The 27,477-nt window shown below is 41.3% G+C and overlaps 2 protein-coding genes and 1 long non-coding RNA gene across 5 annotated transcripts in view; 1 reads left to right on the top strand and 2 right to left on the bottom strand.

The window, feature by feature from the left end:
• Positions 1-933: 933 nt before the first annotated feature.
• Positions 934-4,270, bottom strand: LOC135328740 (uncharacterized). Its single transcript, XR_010389763.1, has 2 exons — positions 2,007-4,270; positions 934-1,904 (listed from the first exon to the last, which is right to left on the bottom strand). It is a non-coding gene; the product is annotated as an uncharacterized LOC135328740 (long non-coding RNA).
• A 3-nt stretch (positions 4,271-4,273) lies between these two features.
• On the top strand, positions 4,274-15,129 carry SMNDC1 (survival motor neuron domain containing 1). Of its 2 annotated transcripts, XM_064514209.1 has the most exons (7): positions 4,274-4,442; positions 4,791-4,910; positions 9,014-9,156; positions 11,158-11,319; positions 12,383-12,536; positions 13,066-13,205; positions 13,309-13,537. In XM_064514209.1, the coding sequence occupies exons 2-6, from the start codon at positions 4,791-4,793 to the stop codon at positions 13,171-13,173; spliced, it is 687 nt and encodes a 228-aa protein (XP_064370279.1). In that variant the 5' UTR covers positions 4,274-4,442; the 3' UTR covers positions 13,174-13,205; positions 13,309-13,537. The 2 variants fall into 2 exon arrangements, with proteins under 2 accessions (XP_064370279.1, XP_064370280.1); XM_064514210.1 differs by lacking the exon at positions 13,066-13,205 and having other exon boundaries at positions 4,283-4,442; positions 13,309-15,129.
• Positions 15,130-23,950: 8,821 nt separating this feature from the next.
• MXI1 (MAX interactor 1, dimerization protein) overlaps positions 23,951-27,477 on the bottom strand; it is a 56,512-nt gene continuing 52,985 nt past the window's right edge. For both annotated transcript variants that reach the window (XM_064514208.1, XM_026117474.2), the window contains one exon: positions 23,951-25,852. In XM_064514208.1, the coding sequence (XP_064370278.1) occupies positions 25,689-25,852 (164 nt within the window). In that variant the 3' untranslated portion in view covers positions 23,951-25,688. The remainder of the gene's footprint in view (positions 25,853-27,477) is intronic.

Genomic DNA, 27,477 nt, shown 5'->3' with positions numbered 1-27,477 from the left:
CAAGTTTCAAGTCCCTGCTCCAAAACAGAGGCACTAAAACCTCTCAACAAAATAGCTGTATATTTTTACCATGTGCCTGCCAATCAACATTTTTTTCCTATAACTTGATTTTTGTTAGTGTCAAACTGCTGAAGCATTCCAAAGTTTAGCTAGAGCCAAGCAGTCAGCAGAACAGAAGAAAAAATCAGCCCAAAGAAACAAATTTTGCAGAAACAACAAAAACAATGCCTTATAGTAGGAAGCATTATATAATTGTGACTATGGACAATGCTGACAGCGCTAATGACAGCACAATGACAAACAATAAAAAATAAAAAAGCTCAACACTGCTCAGAGGCACACATCAGCTAAAAGAAAAAAAAATCATCTTCAGGAAAATAACCCTTAAAATCTAAGTACGAATATAATATTTACTTAGTGGTTCACTCCAAATGAATATACTGATGTCTTTCAAACCTGATGTACAAGGCCTGCCAGAAGGCAACCCACCAGAGAAGCCTAAAAAAAAAAAAAAAAAAAAAAAAACAAACTATCATCTCCATTTTGGCCTTGGTTTGGATTGCAATTTCTGTCATAAGAACAGACTGCTTTGTTTGTAAAAGCCAAATTTTTGTTAGTTACTACCTCCCTGTGTTAACAATTTATCCATACAGAGGAAGTTCAAAACCAGGAACATTAAACTACTTGGACACAATTGTCTTTACAGCATTATTTGCTACTGAGTGCTTAGACTTCACTTGCCTTCCATCTGACCCTGAACTGCTTCAGGGTTTAACTTTGAGGAATGCAGAATAGTGATGATTTAACTGCACTTATTCAACATAGTTCATACATGTTTTAAAAGACTGAATCCAGCTATCTTTAGAAATAATTTCAGGTGTACATTCCTATCAGCTCTAACTATAAAAATAATGCATTTAAGAAGAGACATAATTCTGGTCTTCCAAAATAGTTTATTGTGTTGCTATTCAAATACATTTAACGATACAGACATTTTACGCAGCACTGCTACCACCTACTGGACAATGAAACCACAGTTGCAGGAAGCAACAATGTCTCTTCCAGCTATAAATTACTATGTATAAAAGACAGACCCTTTGCTATAAGCCCAAAAGCCTATCAAACTATACATCAGCTGGTTAATAAAAACATTATCTTCCCAACAAAATTTCCCCAAATGTCTGATGCCATTCTTTACAGACTATCTATGCTACCACCACACTAATTGCTACCTAACAGACAGCATAGGCATTGCAAGGAAGTCTCTAGTTACAATAATTTTCCCTAGCTGTTCCCAAAGTAAATATAACATTTATCCAACAGCTTCCTATTAGAAAACCTAGCTGAGAGCCTCAATGTTAATGGCAAGTAGGTTTCACTAAGATAAGAACTAACTGACTTGCCTTTTCTTTCTCCTGTTAAACAAACATCTCTATGGCATTTTCTAAAATTATGCTGTGTTGCTTTAGCTTTCAGTCACTGGGCCTTATTATGCTTTCATGTTTTAAGTACTTCATACTATTTCCCTCTCAAAGTATATATATGTTATAATCAAGTCACCTCTCAATGTCCTCCTACCAGCTAATCAGATTTGATACTTTAGTCTTTCACTGAAAGACATTTTCTCTAGCCATTGAATAACACTGGTGGCTCTTCTTAGAAATTGGCAGACTGCAGAAAACTCCAGACTCAAGAACCATATACAGTATTTCAGTATTTATTCTCACCAATACCCTTTATAGAAGTAAAGTAACTTCCTTATTCTTGCTCCTCTGTCTATACAATCAGGGACATTTTCTTCTTTTGCTACTTAGTTGCCTTTGAAGATATCTGCACATTACATGCTTCCTCAATCCTCTTCTGTCACTTCATTCCTGAAGATACGGCCTATGTATTTCTTGTTCCTAGACGTAAAGTTGAAATCAGTTGTAATAATGTGCATTTCAATTGACAGGTGTGCTCACAAAGTCATTAAGATTGCTCTGTATCAAGAAATTCGCACATACCTTTTCAACAATCACTGAATTGTCCACAAACTCTCATCAGCGAATGCTTTTTTTATATATTTCCAGAAAATTAATTAAAATACTGAAAGATTCTACTGTTTTTATCTTCGTCATTTCTCTTAGGCTTCATCTTATCTACAAACAGCATCCAATAATTTTTGTATTTTAATTATCACCACAGTACAAAAACGTCTTTTATCTTCTGTCAGGATATTCTCTGAGGACCTAAACCCAGCATCATAGAACACAGAAGATATATTTCCCCCTTAGCACATAAAGAAACCCAAACAGCATCCAAGTCACGCCACCTTCCTGGGACGCACTGCACACTGTAGGACAGGATGTCAGCAGGAGACACTGATCCTCCTGGTAACACTGAGAAAACTTTGGGGCACATGCTTAATTTGTCTGGCTCACAGCCTCAAGGTTGAATTAGTCACCAGATCTCCATCAAGACGTTTTTTCTGGGGCAGGCCTGAAGGGATCACTAAGCTTTTCCTCCCCTCTTCCTCTCCTGTTGTAGGACCAATTAGATTCTTTTCACTGATAGATACTCTTCTATTCTTAGCATTTTCTTAGTTACAGTGAGCAGAATGGATACTTTGTTGCACTTTCTAAGCCGACTACCTATTACATGCCTACCTACAATTATAGGATGAAAAGTCAGCCAATCTAGTTGTAGGTTCCTACTAAATGATTTCCCAACCTCAATTGGACATGATTACTCAAAATAAATATATCACTGACAAGGATTCTCTGTTGAGCTCACTCTAAAAAATGCTCATGTCAGCCAGAAGACTTCCTATATTAAATTTCAGCTTCTAATCTAAGAGATGCTGTAGTTAAAGCACAACTCTTTTAGGACAAATAATCACTTTGAATACTGAGATACCCATTAAAATGAAGAAATTGCCAAAACACTTTGAAAGATTACCCTCACTTTTAAAAATATGCAGACTTAATTCTATCCTGGCATTTTTCAGCTACTGTTCTTCTCACATTGGTTTAAAGAACACTTTACTGTAAAAACAGTAGAAAGCTTATACAGTCCACCACTTGACAACTCAGTAGTAGTTTTTCACATGATCCTTTGGTGGAGTCAGTGTCCCAGCACATCTCACAGCATCTTCCTTTCTTTGAGAACATGAAAAGAAGTTGTGAATGTATTTTGGCATCTTTTACATACTACAGAAACTTCCAGATTATGCATATCATTAAGCACAAGCTGGGACAGACTCCTCCCAAAGAGCAACAGCATGTGGTATTCCTTTTGACCTCCTAGACAGTTTGGTACTGAATTTTGCGTGGTTTTAATCATCAGTTAAACAACTTGAAAGTATTTGTGTTCAACACTGCCAAAAATAAAGATGCAAACCAGAATATCTATCATATGCACACAATCCCAAGTGCCATGCTGTCTCTCACAGCAGCTAGTGTTCAGATTGGAAATTTGAAGTCATTCCCTCATGAACAAACAGCTCAGCCTTGTCCCAAAGAGGAAGACTTTCACAAAGTTTATGCTTTCAGCTGACAGCTGCCATCTTAGGACTCCTGCTGCACCTACAGCCTATAACAGTAAGCCAGGAGAATCACACTCCTTATGTCCAAGGAGCTGCAGCTGCAATAACACAGGGCCACAGAGAAGCAGGGGGAGGCCACAGGTCTGGCCGAGCACACGCACTGCTGACCTTTGCTCCATGCCATCTGTAGGGGGCGGGGGGGGGGGTGTTAGGGAAACCCTGGACGCACAGAGGCAGCACAACCGGGAGCCAGGCACAGGCCTAGGAACCGCGGAAAAGCCCCTCCCGGCTCCCCCACCGGCTTCTCGGCAGCGAGCAGCGCGGCACGGAGCGCAGCGGCCTCCCAACGCCCGCGGCCGCGCTCACAGGCCGCAACGAGGCCTCGTCGCCGCCGAGCGGCCGGGCCCCGCGCATGCGCAACACCCCCCCCCGGCGGCGGTGTAGCGGCGGTGTCCGGCCGCTCCCGAAGAAGGCGGCGCGGTCCTCGCGGGACCGGCACTGCAGAGACCGCCACCGCCAGCCAAACCGGGCCGAGTCTTAGCCCTGCCGGTGCCCTTCCCTGCGCCCTGCGCCCCGCTCCGCCGGCCCCGCCGCGCGCTACCGCGCCTGCGCCGCAGAGAGCAGGTGCCCGGATGAGCCGCTGCGCGCTGCCCCCGCCCCGCGCCGCTCTCGTTTCCTCGCGCGGCGGCGAAACGCTTGCCCCCGCCCCCCTCCGTCCTCCCGCACGTGACGGAGGCGCGTGACGTGACGAGACGCTCCGCCGACCAACGGCGCGCGGCAGCGGCACGTGACCCGCGGGCGCTCTCGCGAGTGTCGGCGCCCGCCGGAGCGCCCCCGCCCCTCCCCCCGCGGCCTAGGCGACGCGACGAGACGGAAGCGGCCACGGCCCGACGGGACCGAGAGCGGCCCCGCCGAGGTGAGACCCCCCGCCGCGGCCCGCCGCCCGGTCCGGGCCTGCGCCGCCCCCTTTGTTCGCCGGCCCGCCGCCCGGGGGGGGCCGCGGCCTGCGCGCCGGGTGGGGGGTCCCGGCGGATCTGGGCCGGGCGGCGGCGCTCCGCGGGCCCGGGCCCTGCTCCCGGCGGCCTCCCAGCCGCCCCGGGCCTTGCGCGCGCGTCCCGGCGGCCGGGCCGGGCCGGGCCGGGCGGTCGGTTCGCGGGCGCCGCGCTCGGCCGGGCCGTCGGTTTCGTCTTACCGGCACCGCGAGGCTGCGGACCGGGACGGCGGCGCGAGCCCGTTGGGATGTGTGTGCGTGTGTTTCTTGCAGATGTCGGAGGACCTCGCGAAGCAGCTAGCGAGCTACAAAGCTCAGCTTCAGCAGGTGGAAGCTGCCTTGTCTGGGAACGCGGAGAATGAGGACTTGCTAAAGCTGAAGAAAGACCTGCAGGTGAGAGCTTCGGAGCACGGGCAGCTGGAACGTCCAGGTCTTTAGGGACTGTTTTCCTGGATGCTTGCACTGCAATGAAAACACCTAATTGGATTATTGCCTTCTCTTCACATAATTTGATAGGGTTGTGGCACGGCTGTTAAAAAGCAGAGTTTGAGCTGTTTTAAATCTGTCTCCTAGGAGTCTCAAAAAGATGTGCTATCATTGGTAGCAAGCCCTTCTGCTTGAAATTTTTGTCAAAGGTTGGATACAGCTAATAACTTTTCTCTTGAGAACATCACTGAAACTGAAAGTCTGTCTAAAAGATAGTAGGACAAGAAAAAAAGTTGGTGGAAACAAATGTGTTGCTTAGCTTCCAGGGAGTAAGAGAGTGATGGAAAATATGCCAGTGCTGTTTTGTTTCTCTCTGTTTCCTAAACATCCCTTAGAATGGTCTCCCTCAGCTTTAACTGCTAACCTTTGGCTGAGATGGTATAATATTGCAATAAATCAGAAATACAGAAAACTAAATTTTAGAAATTGATAGATAAAATATTCAAATAAAATTATACATTGATTAAATGATGTCATTATTTTTGTCACTTTTACTGTGTTGAAGCCCAATGGTTGGCCTTAATGTTATGCCTTTCTACTTATTTTTGAGTTGTCAAATTCATTCAATCCAGAATCTGTTTATTTGTTACATGCATTTGCAATGATACAAGTTTTGGAGTGTAACTCTGTATTCCTCATACATCTAAGCCTTCATTGTGTTAAGATTTTTATATGAGAGAGGAGAATCAGACTTGTCCTTCTTTTGGTATCTGCAGATTTTAAACATTTGAACTTACCACACTGTCAAGAGCTTAAATCCATTTCTGGTCCTTAGGACCAGAAACAGTGATAGGAAGACGGCCAGGCTAGTTATAAGGTGATATGTGGTCTTTTATATTCTTATGTGTATAACAGACACATTGGCATATAAGAAAACAGCAGTACAGTTAAAATTTGGCACGTGAGGGCAAAAATGCTGCTTTGTTTCTATTGTGGATTGCCTTAGGTATCAGAATTAGAAATATATAAAACCACCCAGTACAAAATTCAGTAACCATTTCCACTCTGCATGGAAATAACAGCAATAAAAATTATACTTCAGCCAAGATGCAAGCAGTGCTTCAAATCAGTGATCTTTAGAATTCCTTTTAAATTGTAAAGGCTTTATACCCGTAGGGCACCTTATAGATCATCTTAATGTCCTTCATTGTACACTGTTAAAAGCATGTGTATATTTTTATATTTTTAAAATGCGCAGCAAAACCCATATGGGATGATATTTCCGATATGAACACGACCTCGGCTTTGATATGCAGAGATCATTGATGTGAAAGGACAACTTGCAGACTTTTTTATAAAAGCTTTCTGCACAGAACGGGGAAGATGTTTACACTTTCATCCCCAAAAGGTTTGCTTTCTGTATGTTCCACCTTGAAAATGAAATAGATAATGTTTTGCAGACTTAATGTATGCCAACAAACGTATTGTAAAAATGTTTCCAGTTCTTTAGTCTCCCAATTAGTTTTTGTCTACTCAAAAAGAGTGTTAATATGTAATTGAAATTTTTTTTATATCAGAAATAAGTGATGCACTATGCATATGTCAGAAGTGATGCACTAGAGATGCATTTAGTATACTCAGCTTATTCCTGAGTAACAAGATTAAAAGAAGTATTACAACAAATTTTTATGAATACTTAGCTTTTCTTTTGTTTCCCTGAAACACTTCTAGGACAGTGTCCATAAAGCCCAGGGCCAGACTTAACTTTTGTACGAATGCAACTTGATCTTGGCCGTCATCTTCTTTAACTGGAGATGATATTTGTGGGTACTGCATTCCAGAATGCAGACCTCTATCTGGGTGTAAAAAGTCCAGTTAGTGAGGAAAAATCTCGGCAAACTCAAACTGGTATTCTCTGCGGGTTGCACCTCCATGTCACAGGGATATGGCAGCAAGTCATACTGTGTAACTCAGTTGGCTGTACTGAACTTTCTTGATAGGCTAACTCTTGTTCAGAAATTTCCTTCCACCAAGCCACTCGGCTTCCCTTAAAGACTTCTTTACAATTACCTTGTGAAGTGCAGTAAAATTAATGTTTCTATCTTTTTATATATGCTTAGTATTATGATATGTGGGTATCAAATGAAGATTTTTTACCAGAAGTTTGCTCTTTATAGCTTGCTGCTTAAGTGACTTTATCAAAGTCAAAGAATTCCTGGTAGGCTTGTCTGAAACTACTCATGTTGAATTCTATAATAAACCATTTATGAAGGAGGCAAGAATAAGTCAACCGTTTCATATTACAGTGGTAGTCTATGTAACTGAAACACTCACTTGCAGGTAGCTGTTGTCTGGTTTACTGTATTTAACCTGCTGAGATAGATGCCTATTTCAAATTGTGATGTCCCTTGGATTTGCAGAATATTACTATCTTATGTTGAGGAATTGTTTGGCATTTTAGATCTGGGAGGGAAAATTAGGCTAATGTCGTATATTCTGAAGAGCTCCCTCAAACTAGATAACTTGGCTATCAAAATCAATTCTGGTTCACAGGTAGTATTACAGAAGACAGAGATCAGAGTCTGTGGTTCCCATACCTACTGTGCAGCCAGTGGCACCTCCTCTAGAACAAAATACATGCAGAACTTTTGTTACAAAGGTGTTGATAAATTCAGATGTTAACTACTGCAAGAGAAACAAATTGTTAGGCTGCTTGTCTCAGTTGTATAGTTTATCAGAAAAATGCATGTGAGCAGGCATTCTATTAGCCTGTTGTCTGGGAACTGCTTGCGATCCTTTTAAGTTCTTGAGGAATGAAGAATTACCACCTTTTCCTGAGCTTGTCTTCATAAGCCCCTAGCTGAACTAAGAGGTGAGGCTGTGAGGAAAGTTCAGGCTCCACTGAGCTACAGTTGAATATTGGTTATCTGTAGTTGTCCTTTAATATCGATCTTTAGTTCTGAGAGTAACGATGGTTAATATTGAGATGCTCTTAAGTACTGGAGAACTGCAGAGTTGCCTTGCCTTATACAGAAAGTTCAAATGTCCTTTTAGGTACTGGCTCTTTCATCTTTCACCTTTTTTCAGTCAAAATCAGTGGTGTTGATGTTGGAAGACAGGAATATAACACTGACAAATTTTGCAGTGGGCTTTTTGCATGTTCCTGTCTGTGAATTAATAATTTTCAAAGGAACTGGAAAAAATTGTTTAGCATTTAAAAAAAAAAAAAAAAAGGCATTTTTTTATTTTCCGATTTGTCTTGTTGGATTAGCAAGGGAAGGCCTGACCTGAAATTTTGAGGCCAGGGGATTGAAGCAAAAACAAGCACTTAAATCAGAATGACTAAGGAAATCAGTTTCTTTAGTATGCATCTGAATGCTTTCTAGAGAAGAGAGTGCTTTACTGAGTGGCAGTCTTGGGAAGAGGAAGACACCCCGCCACCCTGTGTCTAGGTGTTTCCGTTCAGCTGGTGCATGCTTTTTGAGTAAACTGAAAAATGCTTCATCATTTAGACACTCCAATTATACTTGCTGTTATTGTGTGGTTTGTAGGTTACTATATATAAATATTGCCAGCCAGTCCCAAATGGGAAGGGATGGAAGCAACTGCTGGCTAGAGAGAGAATTAAAGCGTTGTGTCCTCTCACCTTTTTTCTTCCTCAGAGCACTGTAGCACTGATTACTTGCTCTGCCACTTCTTGCTGTAGGCTTTCTGCTCAGTAACAAAGCATCACATGCAGACGTGTACAGTGTCACATCATTGATTCCCTGCCTTCCCTCTGTCCCCGTGGAAAAACAATTCATCTAGAATTGTTTTCTATAGAAATAATGAACAACTTTAAAGAAATTTGTGGAGGTACAGGTAACTTCACTGCAATACAGTGAACAGCATACATCTTTCTATCTACATCAACAATGAGCGAGTTTAGTTGAATGGTTAAAAAGCTTAAAGTCTACTTTATATCAGCTATGTATTTAGTACAGTAACTTCAAAAAACTTGGAGTTAAAAAAAGCAGAAACACTATAACAGTTTGAAAGATGATTCTTTGTGTTTTGTTTGTCTTTTTTAGGAAGTCATAGAATTAACCAAAGATCTCCTTTCAACACAACCTTCAGAAACTCTTGCCAGTTCTTACAGTTCTGCTTCTGCTCTGCCCAGTCACTCCTGGAAGGTTGGGGATAGATGTATGGCGATATGGAGTGAAGATGGACAGTAAGTGTAGAAAACTTCTCTAACAGTTACATGAAATAGTACAATGGTAAGAGACTTTCATTCAGCTTGAACTGCCCACTAGGGCAACTTGAAAGCAAAAGGAAACTAGGCATCATTATATTCACTTTATTATAAAGGTCAATACTGTAGATGAAAACTAAAGAGATTTGGGGTCATTTTCTGGAAATGGCTTATTAGTCACTAACCTTATAAAACTAGGGTAGCTTTGGTAAGTTACCATTTACTAATGTAATAAATAGCAGGCTTTCATGAATTGATCTGTTAAGGCAGTATTTCTTAAAGGTTTCAGAACATGTAATAAATAATTCATCATTATCTTCATATATTTGTAGTTGATCACTATCAAGAAAAATGCCTGCAGCACCTCAGTTTGAGACACTAATAGGAAGTTAGCTTCTAATTGGAAATGTTGGGTTTTTTGGCTGTGAATTAGCTGACTATCTAATGTAGCTATGAAATTAATCAGCCTTTTGGATTTAGTCTTAATTGCATTAACCTGTGGAAGTTGTGAGAACCATAGGAGTTTATTCTGACTTCATAATCTTTGAAATAAACATTCTAAAATTATTTTCTATACTGCAAAATTTATGAATATCCCAGCTTTTTTTTTTATTACACTATTCATACTCTGTTAATACCTCATTCATTACCACTTGCAGAAAAGCTTTATTGTTCAAGAACATGGTTCTACTAACACAGTAGTAACCATGCAGAAATTTTGACATGACTGTTGATGCCTTAGTAGAAAACAGCTGAAAGTGGAACAGTTTTTCTGCCACTTATTATTAATAAAGTAACATGCTTTTGTGTAAGAATTTCAAAAATAAATCATACTATTTTAAGTCACTGTTGGGTCATTCTTCTTGCTCTGATCACTGTGTGAGAGGATCAGAGCTTGGGAAAGAATATACTGGAATGTCCACTGAAGTGTATCTAATTTTGGCAGGTCAGGCATGTGGTACTGGACTTGGATTGCACTCCTATCTTTTTGTTGGTAGTGGTTGTTTTTTTCTCTTTTTTTTTTTTCTTTTTTTCCTGCTTCAGCTGTAACATTTCTAAAATGACCAGTGTTTCATGAAGAGCTAGCCAGGGATTAATGCGTCATACCACATTCAAGTTGGACTTCTGTCTATTTTCCTGTGATGCAAAGCATTAACATCCAGCTCAACTAAAGATATTGGCCACTAAAATTACACAAGAAACTAACTTACTAGATGTTAATTGGAATATTGTCTATAAAAAGCGCATTTTATTTCCCTACTTGCCTCAGAGGTAGAGCTTCGTCCTCCCAGTTCGAGACTCAGAATAATTAAAAAAAATTTTTTTTGGCAGTGAATGTCATTTGTCTTTTTTTCCTTTTTCTCATTATGAGGCCAGTTTGGTTGACTAAAATGTTTCATATGCATAAATATGAAATAGACTGATTTCTGTTACATTGAAATTTCAGGATTGTTATCCTGAATCAGAAAATAAAATGTCTTATTTGTAAATGTTAAAAGGAGAATATTTTGAATGCTTCAGTTTGTTTTCCTCATTCTTTTTCATGTGGAGAAAAATGGAACCAAACTTTTTCTGTTACAAACACATTTACTAAAACTGATCACTGACTTTCCTGAAAGCTGCATTCTGTGAATGCAGTATCTTGTTGGGAGCATTTGTCAATCCTGTGACCTGCCAGAACTAGAAACATAAACAGGATTTCTAATTAGATTGCTCAAGCATTAATCATTAGTCTTGATACTGTAAGGCCATTATTTCTTGATGATAAAGGCCAAATACAACAGGTTGCAGTCTTTGTACTTGTTTACTCTTGACCTTAAAACATGATCTTTTAATTTGATTTGTATATTGTCTTTAAAAATGGAGGTTGATATTTACAGATTTTTTTACTTAATGCCGTTAGCTGGCTGTCAGTGTAGGTGTTGCAGGGCTGAGTATTAAACCTTTACTCACATGCTTACAGCCATGATATCTTTACAGGTGTTATGAAGCTGAAATTGAAGAAATAGATGAGGAGAACGGAACAGCTGCAGTCACATTTGCTGGATATGGCAATGCTGAAGTTACGCCTTTGTTCAACCTCAAGCCTGTGGAAGAGGGAAGAAAAGCAAAAGAGGACAGTGGCAACAAACCCATGTCCAAGTAAGTGATAAACAGCTATGTGTCTGAAAGCTTTTTTTTAATTCGCAACTATAAAAAAAAATAGTTAATGAAATAGAATCTCTTTACAAATTATGCATCTCTTTATTATCTTCAAATGTTTGCTTAAAAAAAAAATCTTAAACCAATCTGGCATGTAATGTTTGGTGGATTATTATGGCAGGTATTTTCTTATGTATCCTGATAAGATAACATGATAGACTTTATTTTACTTAGATTATGCGCTCTCAACTTATCACGTATGTAAGTGGTAGATTGTAGTACTACTTAATTGACAGCACAGAGACTACTGATTTCAGCCCAGCTCCACTGTAGGCTCTTTGCAGACTGTTTTCAACAGCTCATAACTGAATATACTTATCAGCGTGAAGGACTTGTGCTTCTGCTTTATCTCTGTGTTAGGATAGCTTTTTTGACTCTCTCACTGGAAAGATGTGCTTTCCTCAATATCCTACTGTGTCTAACACACAAGGTATTTTTCAGGGCTGAAAGGTTCTGGAAAAAGATGCAGATCTACGCAGAGTGCATAGATCACCCCCTTGAAATTCCTTATCATCACTGTAGTAGTTTCTTTCCTCCTTTCCTTCCCTGTCCACTACTTGTTAGCACAAGTCCTGCACAAAAGGTGTTCTCAAGCAGACTTCCTGAAAAGTTTGGACTCTTTCCTTGAATGGGTTGTTTGCATTTTCCAAACACTAAACATTTCTGAAATTGAGAATTGCTGATAGGTACATTCTCAGTTTCAGAAATGAATTACCTGCAAGCTCATGTCTTGCTGCATTTGACGTGGTCTTTATTGGTTCTATTATTATTACTATGCCCAGGTGTATAAAATAAGCAATGTAATGCTTATGCATGGAAAGACTTTTATTTCCTAGAAGTGGAGAATATTTACAATCTTTGATTTACGTCAGTTATGGAAAACTACTGTACATGTCTCTGTCTTACAGGGACTTTTGTTTCTTACGTGATTCTGTAAATTTTAAAACTACTTAATGAGAAGGAAAAAAGCACAAACATAAAATGACTCTTTTCCTTCCTTCAGAAAAGAAATGATAGCCCAGCAACGAGAGTATAAAAAGAAAAAAGCTTTGAAAAAAGCTCAGAGAATTAAAGAACTTGAACAGGAACGAGAGGACCAGAAAGTCAAGTGGCAACAATTCAACAACAGAGCCTACTCTAAAAACAAAAAAGGCCAGGTTTGTGTGTTTTGTCAATATGTGAATAATAGCAAGAAACAGAATTCTGTCCAATGATGTGGAGGAGAGGAGGAAGTGTTTTTTAAAAGTAACGTTCACCTTCAAGATTTTGAAGTGTGTAGTTTGATGTTTTGTACACTTTAAAGGTCTAGTTTTGCACTGCATGACTTGGGAGAAGTGTGTTGTTTGTTTGTAATGAGTCTGAGGTTGCACTTACCTTGGAGAATTGGGTCTGCTCTTGGAGTTGCAGGGTAGTGTTTATTGGGGTTTAGATCCCAAAAGCCTGTCTGGACCAACAGGCCTGGCTTTTTGCTGTGTTCATGATGCGGCAGAGGCAACACTAAATAATTGCCCTGGAATAGTAAGCACATTGCAAAAAGGGTAGAAAAGACATTTTAAAGCATTACTTCATCATTTTAACATGGATTGAACAAGGTCTGCTGGAGATAGTGCTAAAACTTCAGTCCTCCTCTTGAACAATTACCACAGATCATTGTATGAGGAATGTAAATTTTATTCATTATCACAGATCACTTGGCCTAAGCAAAGTCCTGAGTGCTACAATCACAGCCAGTACTTGGGTGCCAGGAACTTCTCAATTCTATTGTCTCATCTGCTGATAATGTGCCACGGATAAGTTAGCCTTGCGAAAGCCTGCCTGTCTATAGAGTAAGATGTTGAGGATTTTGAAAGTTTTTAAACATTAATATTTGCTAATTTTTAAAAGCAAGCTAGTAATTAATTAAAGTGTTGTCTTCTGTTTCCTTTGCAGGTAAAGAGGAGTATTTTTGCTTCCCCGGAGAGCGTAACTGGCAAGGTTGGAGTTGGAACATGTGGCATTGCAGACAAACCTATGACACAATATCAAGATACCTCTAAATATAACGTCAGGCATTTGATGCCTCAGTAACAGGGGGGAAAAGGTGAAACTTCATCTCTGCAGGGCTTTACACTTATCTTTTTATCATTATATTTTTCTAAAAGTAAATTATTTGTTGGCACATAGTGAGTAGTCCATTTTGTCACCATCACTTTGGCTTCAGCTGATACGAGCCTTAAATCTCCAGCTATTGATTTGACTCCCTAATTGTTAAACTTTTTGTAGCTGCATTAGAATACATTCTGCAGGTGCAATGCTTTCATGAACTGCTGTTACCTGTTACTCTGAAAGCAGTAGTTACCTGAAACTTTGATCTACAGAATCTTCCATTCATACTGGTAGTGAAGTTTTTTTTTTTTCTTTTCTTTTCCTTCTCTTTCTCTCTTTCTCTAAGAAAAGTGGTGGTATAAAAATGGCACCTTAACAGCCTCTCTCTTGTTTCTGTAGTCACGGTCCTGTCTGCTTGCCTCAGTGACAAATTTAGCATTACAGAGCTGGTACAGCTCTGGGAGAGAGAGCTAGACTCCATCATAGCCTGTACGTCAAATGGAATTGGTAAGGAAGTTCTAAATTACTCCCTTACAAATCCAGTGAAGATAGATTTGTACAGCTGTAAAACAAAGGCAGAACAGGGCTGATAATCTTTATTACTAATGATGATTCATGTGCTAGAAACAATAAATCTGACTTTAATTCCAGTCTGAATTTCCTATGCTAGAAGTTAAACAGAGGATATATCTTTTTTTTTTTTGTACTCATCAAATTTTAACAGGAGGTTACTGAAATGTAACCAGAAGACCATAGGACAATGTATTTAGAGTCCAATTTTAAAGTAGAGAACTGTACTTAAAACAAACAAACAAGGATCAGAAAGTTGGGAAAGTTTAAACAATTATGCTTTGGATGTGAGTCATCGTCTCACCTCTTGTAGGTCTTGAACTTGTAGGTTTGATGGTGTGGTCACAGACCTTGAACACACAGTGATGTCTTGTGTCTGGGCTTTCTCCATCCAGTAAAGTAGAACTGAAGCATGGCAGACACGAATGCCTAGATACCACTTAGTTAGTTGTGAGTAAGTAAAGGTTAGTCTGAAGTTTCTGTCCTAAAATAGACTGGCCCTAGTGTTCATTGTAATTTCAGCTGTATTAAAGTGCTGCTGAGCCCCTTCAATTTTATTCAGGAAACCACGTGTAAAAGCTCTTGCATTTTTGTATTTTATATATGTGATTTGCTTTCCTTTGTTACTTGTCTCTCACTTACGGTAGTGGTGCCATCTCTGAATCCGTAATGTGTTTAAAAAAAGTTAATGGGTAGCCCTGTATACAATGTAGATATTATTTTTGTAAAATCTAGGGCTGAGTTAATGGACAAGAGTACATCAGCTATATACCCCATTAAGTAATTGAAGAGTGTTTCTTGTCCATTAACCCTGACCATTATTTCCCTGTATATTATGTTAATGTAGCTCATTTTGTAATTTGTTAACTAGATCAGGTCACGTCAGCGATTGTTGATGCACTGATTGGTGGAAATATCCATCAGTTACCTGAGTCGCAACTCAAGCTAAAATCTGCAACTGGTAGTTTAGAATCCATACATAGAAAAAGGTTCTCCCTATTAATGGGAGAAGGTGATTTTTATGAATACAAAGTGTGTTAATTTCAGTTTTGTATGTTTAACTTTTATTAAATAAAGTGTTTAAAATCTCCTGGATATATTTGGCAAAGTAGAAGTGCACATAGCTTGGTACAGTGAATGATCAGTATAAGCATAAATACAGAATTTTCTGATGTGATATAAGACAGACAGAAAATGCTGGGTATATAGAATGAGATGCTCAAAATGAATCAAAAGTACTTCACAGTCATTGCAAGATTAAATTTTGGCCTAATTCCTGGGTCTTCACTGATAGCAGGGGGTTTAAATTTTCTTTTGCCTAGAAAAACTCTAACTTACAGTAAGCTAATCTGAGGGAAAGTGTGGAAAAATCCTAATGCTTTTTAGAAAGAGTCTGTACTACAGCCTGCAGCCTAGAGAGACATGGCTCAGCAGTGACATCAAATAGGTGCTAGTTTAGCAACACACGCAACTATCTGTTGAGAAAGGTAAGCTGGTTTTGGCAGGTGGCTGAGGGGCTGTATCACTGTTGCGAATCAAAAGCAACATCTTATCCAAGTTAGAACAGGAAACATGATAAAATACACAAAACTGGAATTTGGGAAAGCTCTGTGTGAGCCTTTCCTTAACTCCATCTGATTGGAGTTGTGTTAATAATAAAGCCTTCTGAGAAAGAGACTTAAACCATGCATTACATGCACTTAGGATTGCTCATCTTTCGCTATAGTAAGTGGTATATCACAGGACTGCTCATTCACGAGTCCTGAAGAGAACTTAAGGTACAGTGAGTCACCAGAAGGCAACTGGACAGGGGAGCCTGCCTTATGCTGACAGACAGTCTAGCCCTAAGTAAAAATAGCTGGTCTCCAGGGTCTCTTTGTTTTTGCTGATCCTCTCCCCAAAAGTTTAGCAAAGCTAGTACACATCTGATTGTTTTGACTTTATTCAAAAGAAATAGTACTTTTCCTACATAATCTATTAGTGACCTCTCTCCCACACTGGACTGCCTAATGACTTGGCTGTAATTTTCTGTTGGACGCTGCAGAGAAACACTGCTGCAACAAACCTTTGATAAAAGGCCTTTTCTAAATGCCTTACCTGGAATATGTTGTGATACAGTAATACCACTGTAGCTGTGGTGGTCTAATCTGAGGGAGAGAGAATACTTTTAGACCACTGTTTAATAATAATAAAAAAACAACAGATAAACTTGTTCATGCAGCTATTCCTCATGCCACTTGATTAAATGGGGTCACTTCTTGTGTAGGCCAGCTTTGGAACACTGCCTTAGTAACATCTATTTCACAGCAGCTGAAGTGACCCGAAGTACATGGCTGAAACTTTTTTTTTCTTCCCTCTCTTTCCCAGTCTTATTAGCTGGTCTAAACAGTAAGAAATTTGATTCTCTGGAAATCGCACTTTGCATTGACTTGGTTCTCTACAAGCAGAATAAACATCTACCACAGTGCTAGCAAAATCCCATTAGTACTTCAGAAATACTGAAATGAAGGAGGAAATGTTAGTGTTAAGCGACTCAAAAATCAGATAAATACAGAGGAATGAAACCTACTTCTTCTACATAAAATATCATAAAATTTATTTGTATATTTTTGACAAAGTTACAGTTATCCACAGCAGAAAGCACTCATCTTCAAATGATGGAAAAGTGCACCATCATCTGTGAGTACCTTACTTGCACTAGAGAGAGGTGTAGCACCCCCCCCCCCCCCCCCCCGGGCAAAAAAAAAGTTTCTGCCAGGCAGAGCACTAATCAGTGTGTCTTATTCTGCTTCTCAAAATAGCAAGTGGCTACAGTATGCATTGGGACACTTAAGGAAAACACCAGGGAAGCTTACAAAAGACTGATTCAGAGGGGAAAAAAAAAAGCACAAATAAATTCACACTAAGCTAGAAACACTTTAGGAAAATACTTCTTTTGTCAAAGAATAGAGTTGTTTATTTCAGAGAAGGGGGCTGTGCAAGACAGGGAGCATGTGAGGCATGTTTCTTCCTCAGAGCAGATGGAGGCTGTAGTAGATTATCTAGTTCCTGTAGCAATCACACAAGTTGTAATCTATTTGGGAAAATTATAACAGCACAAACCTGACTCTCAAATCTGAGACTGCTCAGTAACTGTTCAGATGTCAATACTTGTGATTTTTACCCATCTTAAGAGTAGCCATTGTCAATGCTGTGATGGTGCAGTCACATCATCTGTCCTGTTTCAAACATTACTAGCTTTTAGCAGAAGCGTCAGACACTGGAAATAAAGAGGAAAGAGGAGCTATAGGGGCAAGTACAAGTTTCATGGCATAGAAATCCATTTCTCCTTTGCTTTCTCTTACAGCAGAGTTAAGATTACTGTATAACTTGCATTTCTGTAGCTGCTTGACACCCAAGAGATTTGGAAATACAATGGATTTCAAACCTACTTACAAGATTGCAGTTCACCAGTGGGGATGTTTAGAAGGCAAACATACACTTCCCATTGATGTTCTGTTCCACAAAGAACTGCCAAAGTACTGATTCAAGCTAGTAGCAATCACCTAATTCTTGTGTGTCTTCCTTATGCTCGCAGAAAGCACGGGATAACAGGGAACGTGCTCCAGCCAGGCCCAACTGAAGTACTACTGCCTTGCAGCTGGTGATGCTCTTTCCATTGCAATTTGTCCAGGCTTTATCTGAGCTCCAAAAAGCTTCAGTTATACTCAGGTTACAAACAGGGAGGGGCAGTTGCATCAGAACTATGATAAACATCAATGCATATAACTGAACAAGCTACCCATTAACTTACATTTAAGCAACTGTTTAAACAACTTTTTACTGAAATGTCAAAACCTACAGTCAAAATGAAGCCTGTGCTACACAAAAGCATTCACATTATTGCCTTTTGTAAAGAATCATCCTTCTAAGCTGAGCTTCCTTCACAAGGATTCCCCAGTCCACACAGAAGAACAAAGCTTTCCTAGGATGGATGCTGACAGAATAGGTCTGGAAACATCTTGCTCTCGCCTAGATTGAAAGGTGATGTTACTTCTCAATGAGACATTTTCAGTGAGTACAATTGATGCTATGTTTTAAACACTACATTTTTAACCTGTAGTCTGTAAGGTGGTAAGTGCTGTATTGTACAGTTGCCCATTGCTTCAGAAGAGGCAACAGCTTTTGCTTTTCCAATCAAGCCCATCAAAGGGGAGAGGAGGAGATCCCAAACAATTTTTTAAGACAAGTCTTTTTTTTTGGGGGGGGGGGGTATAGTTCAAGGGAAAGAGTTTCCTAGCCTTAGCTACACTGAACACTGGCTAAATCACTGGTAGCTCAAGTCAAATTTATTTCTTAATGTAATACAACTCTGTCTATATGCATTCTGACTAGCAACCACAATGTTAAAACCACCATAAAATGATTTAAATTCCTTTGCTGGCTTACCCTGTTTTGCCACAATGTCCCTCAAGACAAAAACTAATCCCTGCTGAAGTGCATGAACTCAATGGGACATTACAAAGGGGGTGAATTTGGCCTACAGCTAACTGTGCCTGCAAAGAACGGCTTCTCTGCCCAACTTCTCTTTCACTGGGAATCACAGGGGGAAGAACAGATGAATGCTAAATCCGGTGTCTCTCAAACTACCTCTGTAATTAACACCTTGTAGAAGAGGCACACTTGAGCCACTGCTTACTGGAAGGAAGGAGGAAGTGCCAAAGCGCCCTCCAGATCCATAGATGCTACATTCAGCTCAGTATGAGAGAACATCCCAGATAATCTTAGAAACTTCCCAGCTGGGAGCGCCCCCGAGGTGAGATCTAGCATTATTACTAGTGCTCAGAGCCAGTGAATCGTCATTCCTCTCACTGCACAATTTCTTTGCTCAGCTCAGCTTTGCTCAGCTTCTCCAGCATGTGAGCACATTCAGGGCCATTCTACACTCCTTAGAAGTGTCCTGAAGCCACCTACCTTCCCTTGGCTAGCTGAACACAAACCAAATTTAATCCTGTGCCTCGCTTGATTATTTCCTGAAAGTGCCATATTAGCATGAAGCCTCACTTGCATGGCTGCAGCTCTCCAGACTACAGTCCATGTTTTACAGGTAAGGAAACAGAGGCACCAAGAGGTTGAATGACTTGTTCAAGGCCAAATTAATCAGCTCACCCCACTAGCCTGCTTTGGAAACCAGCGTGTTCGAAAGCAACAGGCCACATTTGGAAATGTTCTGCTGCCTGTGTGGTCCCAAGCAAGGCAGTACTGAGGCCCTTTAAGCAGCTGCATGGATTTGCATTTGGCCTAATTACTTGAGAGCAGAGAATCCCAACAGGCAAAGGTCATGTAAGCCCCTGCCTCGGTGGGCCAGGGTTTGCCAAACGCCACCCTGCAGGCCGAGCTCAGCCGCCAACCCCCACCCCTCCTTCCCTTCACACCCCCCACCCCCTTCAGCTCCCTGATGCGCAGGAGGGCACCATCCAGCAGCACGGGGAGAGCGCAGCGCTCCCGAGCCCGAGCCACGGGAAAGCCACCTGCAAAGCCTGAGGCTCCCTCTGCCTCCGCCAGCCCAGAACGGGGGAGAGCCACCACCTCCTCCCACGGCAACTCTGCCTCCTGGCCTCACGTGGGTGCTACAGCCAAAGCGGCTGAATTTTGCTTGCGCTGCAGGAGGAAATAACTTAAATACTTCCAATAGCCCTTTTAGCATGCTTAACACTGAAAATATTTCTGAAAGAAAATGACATTTTGCACCTTTGACCTACCAAAACATCTCTTACAGACCAAGCAGCTGAGCACTACAGCCCACATCAGTATGTCCTGCCTCCCAGGTGTCCCTCCTTCACCCTGTCAAATGCAAGCTTTCCCAGCCCGCAGCTCCCAACCAGAAATGGCCCCTTTCCTCTGCGTCTGTCAGGCCAGCGGCACGGCCTGACTCAGCCTTTCAGCACCTGGGCGTGTACACCGCAAAGGACACGGCCGCCCCAGGGGCTGCTCAGCAGCTCCCCATCCTCGCACCTTTCGGAGGGGCCTCAGACCGACCATCGCTCCTCGCTGCCGAGCCCCCGGCGCGAGGGGCAAAGCACGGGAGAACGTGCTCCCACGGGCGTCCTCGGAGCTGCGACACGACTTCGGCTTTGGTTGAACACAGCAACACCACAACAGGAACCCTAAATACTAAGCAGCTAGTGCTGCAGCCATAGCACCAATACCTTCTCTATTCCTGCTTCTGCCTAACGGCCGAACGGATCAGTCCGCTTTGCAGGAGGAAAGGGGCAGAGCAGCGGGCGTCAGTCCGCGTGCGTTATCCGCAATTAGCCTCTCCATAACACGCAGCTCCACAGGAAAACACAGCGCGGAGTCAGCCACGCTCCCCTCCCTGCCTCCGTCCTCGGACGCAGGGAAGTTCCGGTCACTGCTCAGAGCACAGCATCACTCACCAGAGAGCCCGTCTCCAGGACACGGCCCCAGGAAAAAATCCCAAATATTAATGCCATTGCTTATAGAATTCTTCTCTAAAAATATTATTACCACCTCCCTAAGCTCAGAATGAAGTCTGGGCTTTTACCATCATCTTCCAGAAAGTTTCCCAAGTTTCTCCTTCCAATGGCCTAGGGCTGGTGCCAGGGAATATTCAACAACAAAAGCTTATGATCGGGGGGGGGGGGGGGGGGGGGGGAAGACTTCTCCATTTAGTGCACACAACTGATACCACTTGCACTGAAGCCAAAAAGCAAGTATTTCAGCCATTTCAATGGGGCAACACGGAAACAGAGTACAAATAGGGAGCAGCAAGCAAAGGAGGACAAAGAAGAGAAAAACTGGGGGGCTGGAGCTCACAGTCCAGAAACAGATCTTAGCAAACGAACAACATGAAAAGCCAGTAACAAAATCTGGAAAATACTACGTCCATATAGTTAACCCCATTTCTAGTGACAGACAGATTTCATGACAGACCAATTTGAGACCACCTTCCGTCAATGACATGCCTCTAATAGCATGGACGTTAAAATGACCTTCAAGTGACAACTCGCCAAAGGATAACCATGACTAATGCAGCCAGATAGTCATCTCCACCTTGTCTGCAGACGCAAGATGACATACTGTAATACACTTGTGTCAAAAGAAGGAAAATGCTCGATGGTCTTTTTAATGGGTTTGCCTGTAGCAAAAAGGCCCATCAGAGATCTAATTTACAGAGGGAGGCCTTGCCAGAATGAGCTTAGGAGGGAGCTGTATGTGCACGCATGTGTGCACATGTGTGTGTTTATTATAGGGCCAAATTGCCTAAATAAAGAACATCAGATTCTGTTTATAGGAAAAGTCACTGTATTCTTGTAAAATTAGGCAGAAGATAAATTTAGGGCTTCTGTTATGCTAAAAACACAAAAATAAAACAATAAAAACAAACAATAATAGCACGCACAAAGCAAACCTGGGGAAGGGGAGAAAGAAAATAAATAAAAATAAAAAGATCACATCTCACTCTCTGTTTTGCACAGATAAAACAAAAAAGTGATTCCATGCGCAAATTACCACATGGTGGGAATAAATGTTATTCTAGATGAAATCAGAGCCGATCTCATGGGCAGACATCTAGGGCCACAGCAGCGACGACTGAGAGTGAAGTGTTTCATTTGCAGAGGAGTGAAACGAGGCCACAGCAGCACAAATGCCCTCCACGGTTCCTTTGCAGGGATTGCAGGGTACTGCGAAAGGTGCCATGGGAGAACGTCCCCAAGGTAACATCCATCTGCTCAAAGCTGCACTTATGGCAGCAAAAAGGGCTTTCTGGCTGAATAATCAGACATACCAAGGGCTGGTCTCCAGCCTTTTATGAGCTAGGTAAGCTTTCAATCTCTGTAACTAAGCTGCACGTCAAGACTTTCTGCTCTTCCCAGCTCCAGAGGCAATGCCGAACTGCGTGTCCCCTCCAAAACACGACCTTGCCTACAGGCACGCAGCCTGTGCCACACAGGTGCAGAAGGAGAGAAGTTCCTCAGTAAATCCAAAGCTGTCTTTGTGAGATGCTCTGAGGAGGTAAGGACCTAGGCCTTCTCATGAAACTACACTTGCCCAGTACTCCCTGATATTTTTCAAACTAGAGTGACTAGCACTGAAATCGAGGCTTGAACTTAGCTGAATATTAAAAAATCTTAAGAGCTGGGCACCAAACAGCAACATTCTTCCAGTATCTCAATCTTTCAGAGCAAATGAAAAATCAACATATATTAAGTGTCTTCAGAGTTGGTTTTTATTTTATTTTTTAGGCCAACATTGAGACAAAATAGTCCTAAATTTTGGGTTATGGAAATTCATACAAGCATGGCCCATATATGTATGACAAAATTCCTAATGTGTTCAGTTTAGATGGGCATGTAAAGAATGTAATGGCTTCCCCTCTAGGTGACACCTGTAGACAACAATGAAAAGGACTTCTGTTACTACTGGAAAAGTTACTTCTTTCCCTGAATAGCATCCGAGCAAGGAAGAGGAGAGAGGAAAAAAAGCCTCTGTGAGCACTTCTCAGTTCCAAGGAATGGCAAATTTATAAATTTGACTTGCTCTACTGGTTCTTTTGGAGTTAAGCAGCAAGAGGGACCATGTCAGCTTCCAAAGGATAAATGCAACTTGACCCTCAAGGGTTTAGATTTGCATCTTTGAATCCTCATTCTGTTACACAAAATTCCAGAGAGACTAGCAGAAACTTTGATGCAACTTTGACAGCTGATGTGATCTTAAAGCAGATCTGGCACATAGGACTATTCTGGCTTGTCACAATGGGGACAATTCACAAGATTCATACATTTTTAACCAGAAGGAACTATTATGATCATCTAACTGATGTCCTGCATAACCATAACTAATTGGCCTGTACTTTTATCTAAAAGTAATTTAAAGCAACTTTTTGGAGCCCATTAGTCATCTTGACCATTCCAGTGCAACAGTCTAGACTAACAAATGGAAATGTGACTAGCATTACAGATTTTGCAGAGGTGTGAGTTTATCAGAAAGGTCAGAGAATAAAATGCAATAAAGCAGTGCAGAACAACCTTAAAAAGCTGGAGAAGTGCTTCTGTCATACAAGATACTGTCCAAAAGCTAGTCAAAAGAAACAAAGAAACCACAAAGAAACCCCCAGCACCAGACCAACCAACCTTTTGTCTTTAAAATTTATTATAAAGGCTCTTAGTTAAATTTGTTTTAATCCTAGTCCTCTTTCCTACTGGAACACTGATGCTAGTGGGCAGTAAGGCAACTGGCTTATGGTCAAAGCTCATCTCTCTCCCTGCAACAGCTTCCTCTAGTATCTGGACTTCTTACCCAGGGCAGTGGTCACTGACAATGGGCGCAGCAAGCTACAGCTCTATACACACAGGCTCTCTCCTTGCTGGAAAGGATCAAACCCAGGATGTTTCTTCCTCCAGAGCCCTCAGGCTCTATTAGTTGAGCGAGAGGTCAATCTGTAGACAGTCTGTGGCAGACTTCTATTCCTGCTAGGTCACCTCCCAGAAGGGAGGAGAACAGATGTACTCCACCACTGTATTACATACGCACAAGTGAGAAGAGTAGCAACCTGATCCAGGCTTAAGAAACAAATTAATAAAAAAAAAATAAAATAAAAAAACCCCCACAACACACAAAAAAACCCCAAAACAGACCAGAAATAGTTCATCACAGCCATGGAAACATTATTCCTCTACTCCATGGTATCTGTTGTCTCTCATGGGGGATGACACAGTTTGGAGAACAGCAGGGGAGATTCAACAACATCAGAATACTTAAACATAGGCAATTTATCACAACACAAAAATCTACACCAGAATCGCTCAGGATCTTCTCATCACAGGATCAAAGTGCAACACATTTTTCCAGGCACAAGAAGAACAAAGTGCCGGCTAGAGTGATACGAATGACCAAGATGGAAGAACACAACTCATTTCAGATACAGAAATGTTTAATGGCGTTAAAGTGCTACTTTAATGGGGAACCATATGCTAACATTTAAACACAATTCCACTGCACTGCTAAATATAGTTGTCTTTATTTTTTTTTTATTTTATTTTACCTCTTTTTGCCCAACCCTACCTAAAACAATAAAAAAAAAATCTACAGGACTGAAATTAACAACCCATTCAGATCAGCAATAAGTTACGAATTTTATAAAGCATTTTTTCCTCTTTTTTCCTTAGTAATGAGGGGTAGTTAAATTACTTAAAGATATACAAAGTTTCAAACAATGCCATGGGTGAGGACTCTATTAAGGTTTTTAAAACTTGGAAAACAAAAGAATCCTGGCCATTAGAAAGACAAAATAAAAAAGCAAAGCCCTCAAAGTGCAGGTTAGAACGCTCGGCTCCCACAAAATTAGCAAACATTCGATACAATAGCTCTTAACAGCACCTGCACAGGTAAGATGACAAGGCCCTTGGGAACAGGACGTGCAGTCAAAACATTACATTAACATGAGAGACGTGCTGAGCTTAACTAAGTTAACTACTGGACTGGAACTCTGAAAATCAGCAAAGGGAATGACTCTAAAAAGAAAACCAAAGAAACCCCCACCAAACCTGGCCTTTTCCAGCTAGCACAGCCTTCATCCATTGTGTGCATGGCAAAAAGCATCTTTGCGTTTCATTGGGTCAAGTGCTTCATCAAAACAGACATTTTTTCATGGCATTAATTCATATAAAAGACATCTAAGGTTTCGTATGGACGAACTCTAAAAAGACATGTCAGACTTGGGGTGTTTTCCCTCCCAACACATTTACAAATGTTTTATCAAAAAATCTCTTCAAATAAAAAGGTCATAGTGGCTCAGTATCTGGGCTTGTCGTTCTGGCATATCAACTCTCTTATGTGCTGGTTTCTTTCTGTCCTCAGTTGTTTGTGTGCCTGCGTATGAGCAGGCGTCTACCGGGAGATCTGCTGTCGGTGTCACAGCCCGAGCCGTGACACAGCCCACGATGTGCTGGTAGATTACAAGTTTGTACCCCTTGCTTTAGCCACGCATCAGAGGTACTTCCTTTTTAAATGATGTCCAACAGAAAGCTGAGCTGAATGGTGTTCTCTCCTGAACATACTTCTTTGCTGCCCCTCTCCCTCTGGGCACAGAACGAGACCATAGTCATTATTGTTATTATTCATAGGCTACATAAGCCTTCACAGACTTCCTAGCAAATTACAACAGCGTTGGATTGTGATAAACTGTAGGACACGGTCCTTTTAGGACCACAAAAGCTCTTCAGAAGGGCCTAAACTAGGTTGTTCAATCTGAATGCAATATAAGAAATTGTGACATTTCTCAGATCTCATGACAGAAAGAGAGGGATGAGTCTCTAGTATCCTCTTTCAAACAAATAAAGTCAAAGCAAAGTGTTTCATCACTAAGGTCTAAATCCAGGTCCCACAGAAACAAATGGATAGCTCATCACTGACTTCGAAGGGACTAGGGTTTGGTCTAACTTTTTGCCAGCAGGAATTGGGATTGTTAACATGACCAAATGAACACATATTTGGGTTTCTGTGGAGGCTTCCTTTACCCAAAAGGCTTTATTTACAAGTCTCTCTGGGACTAGCTGTCAACATGTCATTTCTGAAAGAGGATACTGGCATCTAGGACCCAGCTTGATCACCCCAGTGAAATCATTCGCCCTGCACTGTCATCTCACTTGGTTCTAGGAAGCAAACGAGAGCTTGACACTGGCGCTGGAGTAACCCTCGTCACTCCCAATACTCTGCAAGCTGCTGTGATCATCAATGTCACTGATGCTGGTTGTGCTGATATTGTCCACTTCTCCATGGGAGAACTCTGTGCTTTCAACATCCACTTCAATCTCTTCTAAAAAGGGAAATAAGAGAAACACACACAGGTTAGTACCACCAAACCCAACCGCTCCCTTCATGCCACTGAGCTGCTGTGACTCCCCCAGTCAGGGGTGAAGCAGCAAACAGGCAAGAAGGCTTTCAGCAGTCTCCATTGAAGCGGGATAAACTGCGGACATACTTTATAAAAACACAAGATTATCAGCTCAGAAATTTTCTTAGGGACTCAGCTAAGGGTTTTGACTCCTCCAGCATGCAGTCCACATTGCCAGCATGGGTGGGCCACACCATGCACTCAACTTGTCACTCTGCCTCCTTCTTTGGAGCTCCATTACCCCAGTGATGCAAACAAAAAGATGCAAAAAATAGAGGGCAACAGAGAAAACAGAGCATGAAGTTACTCCTGTAACATGGTACCTGTGTGATATCACTTTGCCAAAGCTGGGACAACTCATACAGGGCATTAAAATGCACTACCATGGGGATCTGGAACTACTTGCAGGAGATACTAAGTGGACTTAAGAGCTTAAAGTTTATTTTCAAGAGAAACTTAGAAAGCAGAGATCTATTCACTCAATATATCTTGGTTCCCATGGCATTTAGGAACTTTCCAAAAATATGTATTTTTTTAAACTGCAGACTCAAAGTGTGGAACATCCTTGGGTCTATCAGTAAATATCAAACCATCTATTGTGCCTAATTGGGATCTACAGTGGAGATGTTTCGAAGAAGAAAATAATCTGAATTCATTGTTAGCCATTCAGATTATCTTTATCTAGTTTTAACTGAGGAGAACAATTGTCTGGGAAGTTTGGGGAGGGACGAGGGAGTTTAGAAAGATTCCAGGAATTTTAAGAGGCAATTTGATTGATTCTGTTTGCTTAGTTATACCATGGTAGGCCTAATACATGAAATATACTGGACAGAATGAAGCGCTTTGGATATTGCTTTGCAATATCTGCTCCTCTCCCATCTAAAGCTTCTACAGAAAATGCCCAGGGTGAATAACACATCCCAGCCATGCCTGCATCAGCAAGTAGCATGGCTCTACACACTGAAACAACTGCTGCTGGGATTCCACTGTTCCCAGTTCAAAGGGTTTTACTTTGGATTGATTCTGTTCTGGTCTTGGGGATCGAAAGTGCATCAGCACATGGAGCACATCTAGTTTAGTTTCAGCCAGAAAGAACCTCCTCTAATAGCTTCACAACCTCTCCATGCTGTCAGCCAAAGCAGGGATGATCAGGAGATTCATTTCAAGAGTGTACTCCTGATCTATACTAAAACACTAATGCAGATACACCCTTTATTTTTGAGCTAGAAACTAGTAATAACTTCTCGCTTTCTCTTTGCATTGCGGAGAGATACAGCAGACAAAAGATCACAACATACATCTGATCAGATATTGAATACCATCAGGTATTTAGTTACTAGCTTGTGACCACAGATAATTTTTTTTCATATCTTACATTTGGGTATTCTAGAGAGCTGTTCACAGGATCTGGCACTTTAAATGCCACAGAAATCAGGTTAAGCCAACAATAACACTTTTTCCAGATGTGTGTGTGTACATAACATCAATGACTTAAATACTAACTAAAACCCACAGAGAAGAGGGTAGCTGAGAGACATAAACAGATG

This window comes from Dromaius novaehollandiae, chromosome 6, assembly GCF_036370855.1.
Source record: "Dromaius novaehollandiae isolate bDroNov1 chromosome 6, bDroNov1.hap1, whole genome shotgun sequence".
Taxonomy (NCBI): Eukaryota; Metazoa; Chordata; class Aves; order Casuariiformes; family Dromaiidae; genus Dromaius; species Dromaius novaehollandiae.
The sequence above is the reverse complement of the archived record's forward strand: the minus strand, read 5'-3'. Positions and strand labels throughout refer to the sequence as shown.